Genomic DNA, 15,261 nt, shown 5'->3' on the forward strand with positions numbered 1-15,261 from the left:
CCCGGCTTCCTGCGACTGTGCTGGCTCTGGTCAAGGGGATCTGTAGCCCAAAGCAGCTGGAGGGCAACAGGATGCCAAAGGCTGAGTTGCCAAGTTCAAATGAAAGATGATCTGTTACCAGCTCCCACAAGAGCACTCACGTTGGCGTGCAGAGCCATCTGGCGGGCGACAAAAGCCAAGTTTTTATCGGAAACGATCTTCATCACACTGGTGTCGATAAGCCCTTCCATATCTACAGACCAGAGAGAGAAAGAGAGGGAGACTGCAGCATCCTCAGTCCATAACTGTACAAATTGTATGAATATTATTTGTTTGTGTAGCCGAAGCCATTGCAGGAAACAAAATACTTAAAACAGAATAAAATACATCACATAGTTGAAATAATTATTAAAACCAGGCATTCTGTCAGGTAAGAGATTGCATCATCATTTCCACAAACTTGTCTCTTTACACCTTTTCCTCCCTACACCTCTGAAAACGTGGCTTTTAGATGTCCAGGAATAAAAGCCAAAAAATCAACATTAACATTAAGAATTTTATTTCTGAAATTGTACATCCTGTTTCCTCCCCTGCGCACCCAAGACATAAGCTAAAATCCTTCCCAAGGCTCTGAGACAGCCAGGCCAGTGGAAATCTCTGGAGGTACCACCCTTCGCGAACTCTAGTGGGAAAAAGAAGAGAGAGGCCTGGGCCTACCTTTCCGGCACTGCAGAGTGAGCAGGTTACAGTTGTAATCCAGCGGCTTGATGATGACGTGCACAAAGTTGAATTGGCCCTGGAGAGGGAAGAACATTAGGGCGTATGGCGGGGAGAGAGACAGCGAGGCCCAGGGGCAATGCCTGGGCCTGAGACGTCTCTTACAGGCAGGGGAACTCTCTCGTCCCTTGCAGCCACCTTAGTAAGGATAGGCCAAAGCAAGCCTGTCTTGAGTTCCATCAGGCTGAAGGGTTTGGGCCTTAACAGCTTTCATTCCCCTAATCAGCCCAAGTCAGTTTACTGTGAAAAGCTCATTACAGAATACACTTTGATATTCCTGGAGGAAGATCCTACAGCCTGCAGGCAGGGTTTAGTTTCCAGGTCGAGGGATACTGAGGTTCTCAGATATTCCCAGTTAAGACTGAGATGTGTAGTGACTGGCAGTTGGGAACGGAAAGGAAGGAGTTTACAAAGTAGGAAGAATCTGGCCGTCTCATCCTGTGCCAAACAATGGAGCAGTTTTCTCAGACGCAAGCCAAGCTCGAGGCTCATGGCCATGAGGGCAAAGGGAAATGTTTGGGGCACCCCTGAATCCTCTGAGTTTGGGAACAGGAGACATGGCATTTATCACAGAGCTGTGATTCTTGCAGGAAAACCTTGCTCCCATCCGCCACATGATCTCCGGGTGGAAAAATCCATCCCAGAACCAAACTGCCCATCTGTCAGGCCCAAGCCACTCAGCAGAGGCACATTTCCTTACCTTGATGGTCCCCAGCTTGAAGTCTTCCCCTGAATTGTTGTAAATGATGGACACAAAGTCGTTCCCCAGATGACGTTTCTTGTCGCAGCGGTACTTGTCCAGGTCTTTGGTGGGCATCAAAGTCGCAATGTGGAAAATGGCTAAGGAAGGGAGGGAGGAAGGCTACATGCAGTTCAGAGTCTCAAGCCACAGGAGGAGGAAACGTTTCATATGCTAAACCAGCCTTCCCCGACCTGGTGACCTCCAGATGTTTTGGATGAGAACTCCCACCAGGCCCAGCCAGGGCAGAAGGGAACACAGCTGTCCTGATGGGAGCTGGAATCCCAAAACACCCCGTTGAAGGTCTGTTTAGTGTATGAGCAGCAATGCTGAAAGTAAAAAAAAGAGCCTCAATGGGGCTTACACAGGGGACTTGGGGGGGGGGGGAGTGTTGCCCCCTGGGGCAAACCCATCAACTGCCCTCTCTGCTGCCCTTAAAGGCACCCTCAGGCCCGCTATTCTTCACAGTGGGGGGCATTCAACTTACACACTGCACAAACTAGGTTTCAAATTGCATTGGGCCAATTTTGAGAGAGCCCTCCGCAAAGTGGGAAGCGCTATCCCTGAAAGAACAAGGGCACAAAGGCTACCCAGCCTCAACACACAGACACTCCCTCATTCAGGCCTACCTTGCATGATGTCATCGTGCCAGCAGTAGGTAAACAGCCCGTCCTCCCCGCACACATCCAAGCCACCAAGGTAAATCTTGTCTGGCTGGCAGTCTTTCAGCTCAATGAGCGTTCCCAAGCCGGTCAGGAACTCCGTGTACCTGTAGGAGCCGTGCTCGTTGGAAAGGATGGCGAGCTCGTTATTGCTCTGGGGTGGAGACAAAACCACGAGAGCAGCTGTGTGGACAACAGGCTCGAGGGTTCCACATTATTTTACCTAGGGGAAAACCTGGCGCCTTTTTAGGATGTGGAAGGGCCGTAGCTCAGTGGTAGAGCATCTGCTTTGCATGCAGAAGGCTGGCCCAGGGCTGGGAAAGACCCCGACCTGAAACCCTGGAGAGTCCGTATTGGTAATGCTGAGCTAGGCAGACCAAGGATCTGACTCCATGTAAGGAAGCTTCTTTTGTCCCTCCACAAAATGGATCCTCTGCAAGTCCATTTTACAATGTGGTTCTGGCAGTTCCCTCACTGCAAGAAGTGAGGGTACAGGGAACCAGGCAGAGGGCCTTCTTGGTAGTAGCGCCCTGTGGAACGCCCTCCTGTCAAATGTCAAGGAAATAAACAATTATCTGACTTTTAGAAGACATATTTACAGTATTTTTAATCCACCCTTCAGCAAATAGTCTCAGGGCAAAAGATACTAAATGATTAAAGCAGAATACAATAAAACTAAAAATCACATATGCATAAGAATGATTAAAATAACCAACGCCAAATAATTTAATGAAGTGGGCAAGAGGAACATTTTAAACCAAGGGGCTTATAATAATGCTCACCTCCCTCCCAAAGATTTGGGCAAAGTCCATCTTCACTTCCTAACAATTTCAGTGCCTGATGCACCTTAGAGGGGAGACCATTCCAGAGATGAGGGGGCTGCCACTGAGAAGGCCCTTTTGCATCCAGGGTCCCCCAAACTTTGCAGGCAGCAGAAGGGAAGGGTTTCCTGAAGGGAACAGCTTATCCCTGAGCACCCAAAAAAACCCAGGAAGCTGATGCACACAGCCCTTACCTGCCCTTCCCCAACATATAGTACTGCAATCTTGTGGGTATCGTAGGGGGGGATCTGATCCAGCAGCTGAACTGATCTCTCAAACGTCTAAGAATAAAATAAAATAAAAATGAGGAAACCTTTAGAACGGCAAGCATGGTCAGAGCCACCTTGGCACCTTTTATGAAAAGGGAGGAGGGGCTGGCCAGGTATGGGGGTTAGCAAAGGGGCTAGAGGACACGTGGGGTTGGTAAACAGAGCAAGCAGGGGCAGCAGCCCTTACTATTTATAATATTTTAAATGACATGCTCAAACCTACCTCATTTGGCAACAGGAGGGGCTTGTTGGATTCATCACCAAAGAAAGGAGAGTGATACAACTGCAGGAACACAAAGCTAAGGAGGAAACATTCAAATAGATTTAATTCCATTATCTCTAAAGGTTTCGGCTCAATCTTAGCATGTAGAACTCTCCACCGCTACAAACAGCAATAGCCAAGCATACAAGTGAGCCCTGCCAAAAGCAACTGGACAAATTCAGGCACAATGTGGTGGGATCAGGTGAAAAGGCCTATCAATGCCAGCCTTCTGCTTCAAACACTAGCCAGCCAATCACTTCCAGGACACTGAGAAGCAGGGCTTAATACCTGGCAGTCACTCTCCTCTCTCTGTCCCAGGGACAGCTTTGACCCGGGAATGGAGTTGTGGCTGGTGGTTTTAGGCAGGAGGAAGCTGCTAGTGTCTGCAGCTCTCTTGTGCACTAGAGCTAGGCTCTGATGAGGGAGCCCATCATGGGGGTGCCTGGTCATGCCCCCTTAGAAAAACATGCCTGGGGCCATGGCCCCTTAAGCCCCACCTCCCCAACACGCTACGCCCCTGAGGGTAGGGGGCACTAGGGTTTTTGCTTATGGGACCAAGGAGGTGGAGGCCCAAAAATGTTTAAGACCCACTGATCTGGACACCGAATCTGTATTTGATGTGGTCAAGAAGAAAAATGAAAGAGCACTCCCTTGTCTGATGCAGCCTCTTCACATGCACAATTCACTCACCTTGGGTTGATTCCTGGCACTTTCTCCGCATTGGAAGCTGTTGCGCGGCCCTTGAAGGGGTCCCTCTCTATCCTCTTGCCCCTCCTCGAGGGCGCTGAATCAGAGATTGTGTACCCTCGGGGGCGGTGGCCCGTTGGGGAGCGCGGAGAAGAGACAGGGGCACTGCAGCCCACCCTGGGTGCCCCAGAGGGGCGGTCATCTTCCCCTCTGCCCAGCCAGCTCCCGGATGCCTCCCCTTCCAAGTGTCCCGACTGAGACTTGGACTTCCCGTCACTGCTCAGCTTCCCAGGTGGCTCTTCGCTGCCAGGGTCCTTGAGGACTTCTTGGAGGGTCTGAAGCTCCGGAGACGAGCTGGACTTGCTGAGGGGCTGGGAAGGCTGGAAAGAGAGTGCCTCAAACTCGCGGCTGTCTTCCAAGTTCCGGGCTCTTTCGATGGGGATGCCCATGGGGGCCAAATCATCTGGTTTCAGAATTTTCTCTTCTTGGCTGGATGTTGACGAGGACTACAAAGCCAGGGGTGGAGGGAGGAGAGAAGGGAGGAGACGAGGTGGTCATTGAAAAGGTAACTTGAGAGAAGATGAGCCTTGACAGCAACCCATCTGGCCAAGCAGGCACTGGGAAGCTAGACCTTTTCCGCAGGATTCAAGTTACAAGGAGATTCCAGCTAAACATCAGGAAGCGCTTTCTGACAGTAAGAGCTGTTTGACATTGGAATGGTCTCCCTCGGGAGGTTGTGGACTCTCCTTCTTTGGAGGTTTTCAAGCAGAGGTTGGATGGCCACCTGCCATGGATGCTTCGGCTGAGATTCCTGCATGTCATGGGGTTGATCTAGATGACCCCCAGGGTCCCATCCAACTCTACAATTCTATGATTATATGGCAGCCCTGCCTGAAGTATGTGGAGAAGAATGCACCCTTGGTAGAGGAGAGGGGATGACCACCCTCAACCCTGTTTCCATTTCCCAAGCAGCCCAGTGAAAAAAGGAAGACAGAGGGAGGTTTGGCAACTGGATTGTGTGTCCAGGAGGCCACCAGCTGCCAAGCTCTAATACAGAAGTACCTTGGGCCCTCCAGGTATTGCTGAACTACAACTCTCATCATCCTTGGACACTGGCTGATGGGGCTGATGGGAGTTCAGCAACATCAGAAGGGCCCAAGGTTCCCCGTTCCTACTCTAGTCACAGGACTGCACCCAACATGCTGTTCTGTTCACGGAAGGGCTGTCGGCTCAGTGGCAGAGCATCTGCATTGCCTGCAGAAGGTCCCAGGTGCAATCGTCAGTGGCATCTCTAGGGAGGGCTGCGAAAGAACCTAGTCTGAAACCTTGAAGAGCTGCTGCCAGTCAGTGTAGACAATACCAAGCTAGATGGACCAATGGTCTGACTCTGTATAAGGCAGCTTCCTATGTTACCGTGCAAAAGACTTCCCCTCTGGAGCGTTTAGGGGGGGATGGGAGAGAGGAGAAGAGGAAGTCCTGCTGTGCAAGCAGAATTCCACTTGTACAACAATGGATACAACCCCAAAGTCTCTCAGCTATAAATAAGCTGTTGCTGCTGCTGATAATGATCATGAAGAGAAGCATCAAAATTTCCCTGAAAGCTCGACTGCAGCCTCAGCCAAAGCCTCTTCATGCTTTGGGCTACAACCCATCAGTCCAAGTTAGCCCATACATGTGTTTTAAAGTTCTGTCAATGGTGTGTGTGTGTATTCTTTTATGTAAAGCGCATAGAGATTTTTCTGTGAATTTGGCCCAATAAACAAGGAAATGAACACCGCTTGGAGGCGACCTTGTTGGGTCAAGAATGTTGCATATGAATCTGAAACTCTTAAGCTCAGGGTCCTCAGTTCAAGACCCACATTAGGCAAAAAGGTTTTTGCATTGTAGCGGGTTGGACTAGATGATCACCGGGATCCCTTCCAACTCTGTGATTCAGGGAAACTACACTCCTCTTTGACAATAACAGCTAAACCTACACCCCATGCATGTGTGCACACTCACTCACAAAAGGCATACTTATCTGAAGAAAGTTCAAGAATGTCTCATGTTCTCCTTGACAGGTTTAACTCAAGATCAAGCAAGGGAGCTTACTGACCCGACTATACGTCCCAGGACATCTGACCACCTTCTCCTCGCTTGGGCCTTGCTCCGGACACACAGCTTCAAAGTCTTCAATCTCTTGAGATTCCAGGCGAGACTCTGCATCTTTTAAATCCGTCTCCGGTGGGCTTCCTTCTTCCAGAACCACGGCAGATTCTGACAAGAAATAAATAGAGGCCAATTGAACATGCAGAGATTGTTTTCCCCCGCACACACACCCAAAAAACAAACTTAAAAAATACATAGTTTTCGGCACACAGATGAAATTAACAAAACCAGCAAGGAAAGACAAGACCACCACTGCAGCAGCTTGGGGGGGGGGTATTGATTGCAGCTTGCAAGATAAAAAAAAGTTATTTCAAAGCAGAAATTCAAGAGTTAGCTGTAAACACACACAAAACGCACACACACCCCTCAAACAAACGTGCTGATCTGCTAAACTGTCCAAGCCAGAAGACCCCTGCCCAGTTTCCTCTAATGCTTCAGAGTGAAATGGCTGCCGTTTTTTAACCAATGTTTTTAACATTCTTTCAAAGTGAGGTTCATTCAAAGTGAGAGGCACCTGCCTGATCCTGTGGACATTTTAACAGCATCTCTTCAAACACAGCAATCAATGGTGACCTGCAGCAATGCCACATCAGAATTTTACTTGAGTGGTTGGTTTTTTTTAAGAGAGGGTTGGATAATGTTCTGTACATTGCACGAAAACAGCATTGATTAGCTTTGTGCTTCTGCTTCTGTTCACCGTAGAACCAAAAGGATCTCTAGACTGCAGCTTTTGCTAACCTGGTACCCTCCAGGTGTGTGGTGTACTGGTTAGAATGTTGAGACTTTGACTGGAGACATCAAGGTTCGAATCCCCACTCAGCCATGAAGCTCCCTGGGTGACCTTGGGCCAGTCATCATCTCTTAGCCTAACCTACCTCAGAGGGTTGTTATGAGAATGAAATGGGGTAGAGGAAAACCATGTACACCACTTTGAGATCCTTGGAAGATAAAGATAATATATAAATGTAACTGTTGTTGTTGCTGCTGCTGCTTCAGGCTACAGCTCCCATTAGCCCCAGCAAGCTTGGCTATCCTGCCTGGGGCTGTTAGGTGTTAATACAGTGGTGCCTCGCAAGACGAAATTAATTCGTTCTGCGAGTCTCTTCGTCTAGCGGTTTTTTCGTCTTGCGAAGCAACCCTATTAGCGGCTTAGCGGATTAGCGCTATTAGCGGCTATTAGCGGCTATTAAAGGCTTAAGGGATTAGCGGATTAGCTGCTAAAAGGCTATTAGCGGTTTAGCGGCTTAGAAAAAGGGGGTGGGGAGCGAAAAAAAATCTCAAGACTCGCAAGACGTTTTTGTCTTGGGAAGCAAGCACATAGGGAAATTCGTCCTGCGAAGCGCATCGAAAAACGGAAAACCCTTTCGTCTAGCGGGTTTTCCATCTTGCAAGGCATTCGTCTTGCGGGGCACCACTGTAATCCCAAAACATGTGAGGAGCACAAGACTGCCAAAGGCTAAAGTCTAGATTGCAGCCTTCGCGTGAGTGGGCAACAGAAAGACAGACCCCCTGAAAGATTTCTTAACCTCCTTGCCTTAATTCAGATAGAATTTTGATTGATAGACTTATTATCTGTGGCTGGGTTGCAGGGTCAACACACAAAAGAGTTAGGAGGTGGAAATGGAAGACTCAAAGCTGAACAAAAGGCAGGGGGAGAGAAACATTGGCAGTTTCAGTTTTTCCTGTTTCTAAGCTGCACCCGAATTGCAACTTTCCTTCTTTCTGTATTCTATAGAAGATAGCCAATGTGGTCCACTCCAGATGTTAGAATGCAACAAATAATAATAATAATAATAATATTAATATTAATATTAATATTAATATTAATATTAATATTAATATTAATAATAATAATAATAATAATAATAATAATAATATTTCCTGCCCTTCACCAGCAGGTCCCAGCGTGGGTCACAACAATTTAAAATCTGAAACAGTTAAAACAGAACACAACCACAGGAATAGGATGGGCCCTGGAAACAAACATCTCAGGTGCCAAAGGCCAGGATAAAGGTATAATAACCCCCAGCTGTTGGTGACGTTGGCTGGGGCTGGTAGGAGTTGGAAGTCCAACACCATTTGGTGGACAACCACATTGGGCAGCCCTGCCCTACAGTTTGGTGGCCTGCCTATAAAGAGCTTCCCCACCCACCCCAAAACCAAGGCATTATGGAGCTTTCATGGACCAACCGAGGCCATGTCTGGCTTGGACTTGTTTATGCCCACTGGAATTTCCATCCCTGGAGTGCAATGAGATCAGGGACAGACATAAAACATGGAAGGAGTGGATGGAAGCACGAGGAAAGGCAGCCTCTATGAATCACAGTGCTTGTTTCTTTTTATGTCAATACTTGCTCCCCCTCCCTCCTCCTTCTTGCTTTTCTTTTTATTATTATTATTTTTAATAAACCTCCCTTAAAGATATGCAAGTATACCTGCCCAGGAAATGCTCCTGTGCAACTTTTCTTGAGAACTGGTCAGGTACATGGAAGAGAAAGAGGCCACTGTGAAGGGAAAACCAAGGGAGGAATGACATCAAAAAGGAAGGAGAGGAAGAGAGAGAGGAAGAGACTCTATGGAGAAAATAAATAAATAAAATTAAAGCACCGAGTTTTAACACATAATCAGAAAGAGAGTCAGCTTCAACAAAATACATGGGAGAAAATAACAGGGTAGGGAAGTGTGAGAGCACTTAGAAGAGGGGTAGCCAAGGCTGAGCCTTTGGGGGCTGAGGACCCCTGCAACATAGCTTGGGATGATGGTGATGATTTTAATTTATTACCCGGCCATTTTCGACCAGAATACTCATCAGCCATGGTGGCTGGGAATGATGGGAGTTATAGTCCCAAACATCTGGTGGGCACCATATTGCCAAAGGCTGTGTTACAGGCAGAGTTTCCTCCTCCTACCCCTGCCCCAAACGAGGATGGAGCCACCCAACATGGTGCAATGCAGCAGGTGGTCCTCCTTCGCAATTCTCAATGAAAAGAGCAAGAACTTCAAAAGGGCTTGCAGAGAACTTGACAGTGGACTTTGCCCTGCATTATTATTTTTATTCATACAAATATTTATATACCGCTAATTCATAAAACAAAAACCAGAGCAACGTACAGCAAATGTACCTAAAACTGTGTGTGTGTTAAAATAAGAAATCAGCTAACTATTGTGGAAAGATGTAGTCTTAACTGCCCAAATAAGGCCTGGCAAAATGGGGAAGTTTTCAGCAGGTGTTTAAAGGCTGGAACAGTCTCCACAGGCACAATGCTGGGTCAATGGCACGAAAGGTTCAGTTCCTTGTCAAATGAGCTTCACCAGCTTGGGAAATGGCCAGTGATGCTCCTGCAATGATCTCAGTGATTGAGCTGGGGTGGAAGGGATCAGGAGGTCCCTGAGGCACCCTGGAACGAAGTTGTTCTGGGCTTTGTAAATCAGTCAATGAGAGAAGGGAGGGAGAAACATCCAGATACCCACACTGAATACTGGACAATGGAATGGTTAAGAAGAGGCGGCTTATGCAAGTAGGTATGGTTCAGGAAGTCAGGAAAAGAGATATGAGATTAGTCACTTATCCCCCAAACCCTCCCTGTCCCTAAACTAAAACACAACCCAAAGAGGTGGGGAAACCACCAGCACTTCCATCACTACAGCGGTTCAGCCTTAAAGCACCAGGAAAAAGAAAAGCTCCCAGCTCCCAGGTTCTTGCATCTTAAAATTTCCTGGCAAATGGGCATCTGAACACTACTACGTTTATTTTTTATTTACACCACACTTTAGATGCTGTCGATTACACCTGAATTTAATCTGGTCTGTGACCGAAATAATAAATTCACCTGAATTTAGAGTTGTTTCCAACTAAGTCCTACTCAGAGTAGACCCCCTGAAATGAATTTACCAACAGGAGTCATGGCCATTGATTTCAATGTTTAATGCCAGGAGGCATGCATGTCCTCTGTTCTTGAAATCTGTCCTGCACAGGTGTAAAATTTGGGAGAGCAGTTTTCCCCAACCTGATGCCCTCCAGGTTGGCCAAGAGTGTGTGGTATAGTGCACAATATTTAGAATCTGGGCATTAACTATATTTCCATCTAAAAACAGAAACAAACCCACCAGCAGCCTCATTTACTGTCCTCGGGGCTATTCAGATTAGCTAGAAAGTGAGTGGGTAGCAACAGGTTAAATCTCAGAAATGGGGGGGGGGGCTGGAAGGTGAGTAGGTGGGACACTGTTCATGTGGGCGGGGCTGCAGCAGAGCTGTGTGCAATGCTGCAATTCCAAAGGAGAATGGAAAAGATGCGGGATATGCAGCTGCCTGCAGGATAAAAAGAAACAAGATTCTAGTCCCTGTGGTTGTGTAAATATGTGCTTGTGGGGGCAATGCATGAAGTCAGAGCAACTGCAGGAAACATTCCCAGTTTTATCAGGGCTCTTGCACAGATCTGTGCCTTTCTCCCCATGATGAGCAGAAACAAAATTACACACACAAAAAGATCACAGAAAAAATTATGCAAAAAGAAAACGAAAACCATGCATACTAATTTGCATAATTTAGCCAGGTTACAGAATCTGAGCTACTCTGACACAGAACATTGGTGTTTGAAATAAACACAGACCTGAGCAGTAAGGGAATTCTCCAACCCCCCTTCTTGCTGCAGACCATGGTTTCAGAACAAGGGAGCTTTAACAGAGAAGTCCTCCACCCAGTCTGCCCTGACAACTTCTGGAAGGAGACCTAGACTCATGAGTGAAACATGCATTGATCAAAACACTCTTTGGCTAAGGCTGCCTCAGCAGAAGCACAGTGAAGCTGTGTTTAGTGAAATGAGCAGTGTGCTTCTTTCTATGACTGAATTATATGCACATAAATAAAATGGATTATTCAGAGTTGTATCCAACTGTTATTCAGAACAGACCCACTGGAATTTACAAATCTTTAGTCTAGGGTTGCTATATTTCAGGAAGTAAAAATCCAGACACAAAAAGCTTTTTTAGTGGGGAATCCAGGAAAATCCAGATATATGGCAACCCTACTTTAGTCATGCCGATGGATTTCAATAGATCTACTCCACATAGGGATAACATTGGATACAACCCTAAGTATTTACGTTTCTATCCTGCATTTCTTCAGCAAGACCACATTCACAGCATGCATTAAAAGAAATATAATACCACTTTTAAAAAAGTCATTCCCTCAAAGAATCCTCTGGCTTCCATCACGGTGTTCCATTGTGCCAGAAGCGGTTTAGTCAGAAAGCTGTGGACAATCACCGTCTCCCACGGCCTGAAAGCGAGATGACTGCCACACCCCGTAGTTGCCTTTGACTGGACTTACCCATCCAGGGGGTCCTTTACCTTACCCCATACTGCTTTCCATGAATGGTGTGAATGTGGCTCAAGTGGTCCAAGGCAGCATAATTTATTCAAGAAGCATGATCTAACTTCTATGGAATTATCCCTAATTGATTAAGGCAGCTTTCCCGAACCTGGAGCAATCCAACTGTTTGGACTACACTTCCCATCAGCCCCTGCTAGCCCCACACATGGCCTGCTGTAACAGCGGCTGGGCTTCAGGCTAAATTAAAGACTTCCTTTTAGGAAGGTGAATTGTGTGCGCCTCCTGTTCTCCTAAAGCAGAGTGGCTCTGCCATGAAGCACTTTGGCTGGGAATGACTAGCTATCGTCTCATCCTCGCACCCTCTCTCCTGGGCCAGCCACTAAGCTGCCTCACCTGTGTTTGAGCGCTGCAGAAAGTACGGCTTGGCAGTCCCCGTTGGCAAGGTGGAGGAAGGGACCGAGAGGGACTTGTACAGGGTGGGGTCGCGGTGCTCCTTGAAGCGCTCGGCCGCCATGAGAGCGTTGGAGAGCTCCTGCAGGGGCATGCTGTTGATATCCGAGGAAAACGGGCTCAGGGAGTTCTCCAGGCTCATCAGCCAGCTCGTGTTACCTGGAGTGGTGGGAAGGTGAGGATGCAGAACAAAGCAGAACATGCCACTGAGAAGCCATCCTTTGCACAGCTTTGCCTGGAGAGGGGGGAATCTTCCCCATTAAAAATAAAATAAAATCCCATCCCCGTTAATGACCCCAGTCTTGTTTCCCTTTTTGTAAATGTCCTGCAGGGGATCCAGGCTCTCATTCCAGGTTGCGCACATCTCGAACATCCAGCACTGGCCTCCTAGGTGAATGGAGAGCTCTGCCTAGAAGACACTGGGGCTGTGCACCAGATTCAAATACAGTGGTACCTCGGGTTATTCGTTCCGGAGATCCGTTCTTAATCTGAAACTGTTCTTAACCTGAAGCACCACTTTAGCTAATGGGGCCGCCTGCTGCTGCTGCACCGCCGGAGCACGATTTCTGTTCTCATCCTGAAGCAAAGTTCTTAACCTGAGGTACTATTTCTGGGTTAGTGGAGTCTGTAACCTGAAGCGTATGTAACCTGAGGTGTATGTAACATGAGGTACCACTGTAATGCCTGGACCCAAACTGGGCTGACCCAGGCTTTGCCCCAATGAGGCCAAGAGAGCTCCAGATCGCCTGGGGGTGAGGGGAGGCAGGCAGCATCTGCTTCACCCAGCCTGCAGGAAAGGTGCTGGTGATTCCAGCAGGATTGACCTTTCCACTGATCAACACGTTCCCTTCCCAACAGCATGTTTAAAACCTTAATTAAATGCTAGGGCTGACCGCCCCCACCCCAAATCAATTCAGGCCCCTGGTCCAGGTTGGTCCTAGACTGTCCAGAGTCAGATCAGGGCTGATTCAGAGTCCCAGACTGGATTGAGGGTGCCATGCACAGCCCTAAAAGAATCACATAAAAACACAAGAAGCTGCCTTTTGCCAGGTCAGCCTGTGGGCCCCTCCTGCTCTGTGCTGTGGTTTTTCTGTCACTTGCTTCTGATCAGGGAATGCTGGGGATGAAACCTGGAGCCGTTTGCATGCCTGGCACGTACTCTACCACTGAACTCCAGCCCCAGCCCCTCGTGCCACACTTCCCTGCAGCTACATATAGAGCAGGGGGGAAACAGATAGCAATGGGCAAGTTGCTTTTCACAGAACTTTATGCACCGTAACTGAGCTTCATGTTGGCGAATACCTGGTAACTTTTCACAGAATGCTGGAGGTCAGAGCCACAAGGCATGATAAGAAGTGCTCTCTCCAAGTGCTAATTGCTTTTTAGCATTACAACAAAAAACTTCGCACCAGGCTGATGGAACATCATTGCTTGTCCATGTCACAACATAAACAAGGGGCTGCAACTAGGACACATTCCTGAAAAACTCCTATAATAACACACAGTGTTACATCATTCCTATGATTCTAGGATAAGGCACTGATTAAGCTGCAGGTGGTGCTGTGGGTTAAACCACAGAGCCTAGGAACTGCTGATCAGAAGGTCGGCAGTTTGAATCCCCGTGATGGGGTGAGCTCCCGTTGCTCGGTCCCTGCTCCAGCCAACCTAGCAGTTCGAAAGCACGTCAAAGTGCAAGTAGATAAATAGGTACTGCTCCGGCGGGAAGGTAAACTGTGTTTCCATGCGCTGCTCTGGTTTGCCAGAAGCAGCTTAGTCATGCTGGCCACATGACCCGGAAACTGTACACCGGCTCCCTTGGGAAATGAAGCGAGATGAGTGCCGCCACCCCAGAGTCGGCCACGACTGGACCTAATGGTCATGGTCCCTTTACCTAAGCCCTTTACACTCAGCAACATGGAAACATGTGCACCAACACATGCCATTTTACATATTTGTGAAGGCATACATTTCACCTGGCCTACCTGTCGGTCTCCGCACCAGTATCTCCGCCCAGCCTTGTGTTAGCAGGGGGACGTACGCAGCCAAGTTGGCCTTTTCCTTCTGTAGAGGCCCAGGAGCAGCCTTTTCCGCTCGAGCAGCAGTAGGAGCAGGAGAGCTCTGAAATCCTTGGGGCATCGGGGTGGCTGGGAAATGGGAGGTGGAGGTGTCTAATGCCCCAACCCGCAAGGCATGGCCACCTGGATGGCAAAAGGGCATTTGGAGGAAGCAGAGAGGTTAGGAGGATTTTGCAGAAGGGCTGCATATTGGTTCAAAGACGATACAAAAAACATAGGCAGCTATTGAGAAGAAACGGAGTTGAACTGTGTGTGCTTAGGAATATAAGAAGCGCCTGCTGGATGAGGCCAGTGGCCCATCTAGTGCAGCCTCCTGTACTCACAGTGCCCAAACAAAAGCCTACAAGGCAGATATGAACACAAGAGCGCCCTCCCCTCCTGGGGCTTCCAGTGACTGTTAATCCCACTCTAGGACTGTATTGATCTAGTATTGATCTAGCAGTGCAAAGCTCCTCTGCCTGGGGGATCCTCTCATATCCAAAGCTATTATTATCAGGGCAAGCAATCAGCAGTGTGAATCAGAAGGCAGAGACAGACCGTGCAGTAGTTCAGGTGATGTCTTTTATTGGGCAAAGCGGGGGGGGGGGATTTTCTGCACACCTGTGAATTCTCCTTAACACTTGTTCGACAGGCAGCTGTATGGAGATTGTGGTGGGCTCCACTGAGGTCAGAATCCGTCTCCTGCTGGGTAGAGGCTAAACTAAGATGCACCTCTCCCAAACCAGTTTCTATTGACTAAGCGCTGAGAACCTAAGAAGAGCCGGCTGAGTCACGCCCATGGCCCAGCATTGCGTTCTCAAAGTGGCCAACCAGATTCCCGTGGGAAACCTGCAAGCAGGATTCAAGCACAAGAAAATGACATCAAGCCCCTGGTCTATTAGCCCCCAAGTAACTAGGCCAAGCCTGGGCCACTGTCTAGCAAACAAGGAAAAGAGGAATTCAGAGAAGCCCCAGAAACTGGAAACATGTAGGTAGGACTTAGAAGTTGCTTATAAGGACAGAACTCCAGTTATTCTAAGAGGGAGAACTGCTGGGCCGAACAGTCACAATAAGCCAAGCT

General features: G+C 48.1%; 1 protein-coding gene across 9 annotated transcripts in view; it reads right to left on the reverse strand.

The window, feature by feature from the left end:
* The window catches only part of TSC2 (TSC complex subunit 2), a 46,669-nt gene that overhangs the window by 2,256 nt on the left and 29,152 nt on the right, over nt 1-15,261 (reverse strand). For 6 of the 9 annotated variants that reach the window (XM_083413949.1, XM_083413946.1, XM_083413945.1 and 3 more), the window contains 11 exons: nt 14,109-14,324; nt 12,070-12,285; nt 8,780-8,848; nt 6,292-6,452; nt 4,200-4,702; nt 3,471-3,546; nt 3,173-3,259; nt 2,125-2,311; nt 1,457-1,596; nt 697-775; nt 141-232 (listed from right to left, as the gene is read on the reverse strand). In XM_083413949.1, the coding sequence (XP_083270075.1) occupies nt 141-232; nt 697-775; nt 1,457-1,596; nt 2,125-2,311; nt 3,173-3,259; nt 3,471-3,546; nt 4,200-4,702; nt 6,292-6,452; nt 8,780-8,848; nt 12,070-12,285; nt 14,109-14,324 (1,826 nt within the window). The remainder of the gene's footprint in view (nt 1-140; nt 233-696; nt 776-1,456; nt 1,597-2,124; nt 2,312-3,172; nt 3,260-3,470; nt 3,547-4,199; nt 4,703-6,291; nt 6,453-8,779; nt 8,849-12,069; nt 12,286-14,108; nt 14,325-15,261) is intronic. The other 3 variants (XM_083413950.1, XM_083413948.1, XM_083413947.1) reach the window with 1 other exon arrangement.

The sequence above is a fragment of the Podarcis tiliguerta genome, assembly GCF_965153285.1.
Source record: "Podarcis tiliguerta genome assembly, chromosome: 14".
In the NCBI taxonomy this organism is placed as follows: Eukaryota; Metazoa; Chordata; class Lepidosauria; order Squamata; family Lacertidae; genus Podarcis; species Podarcis tiliguerta.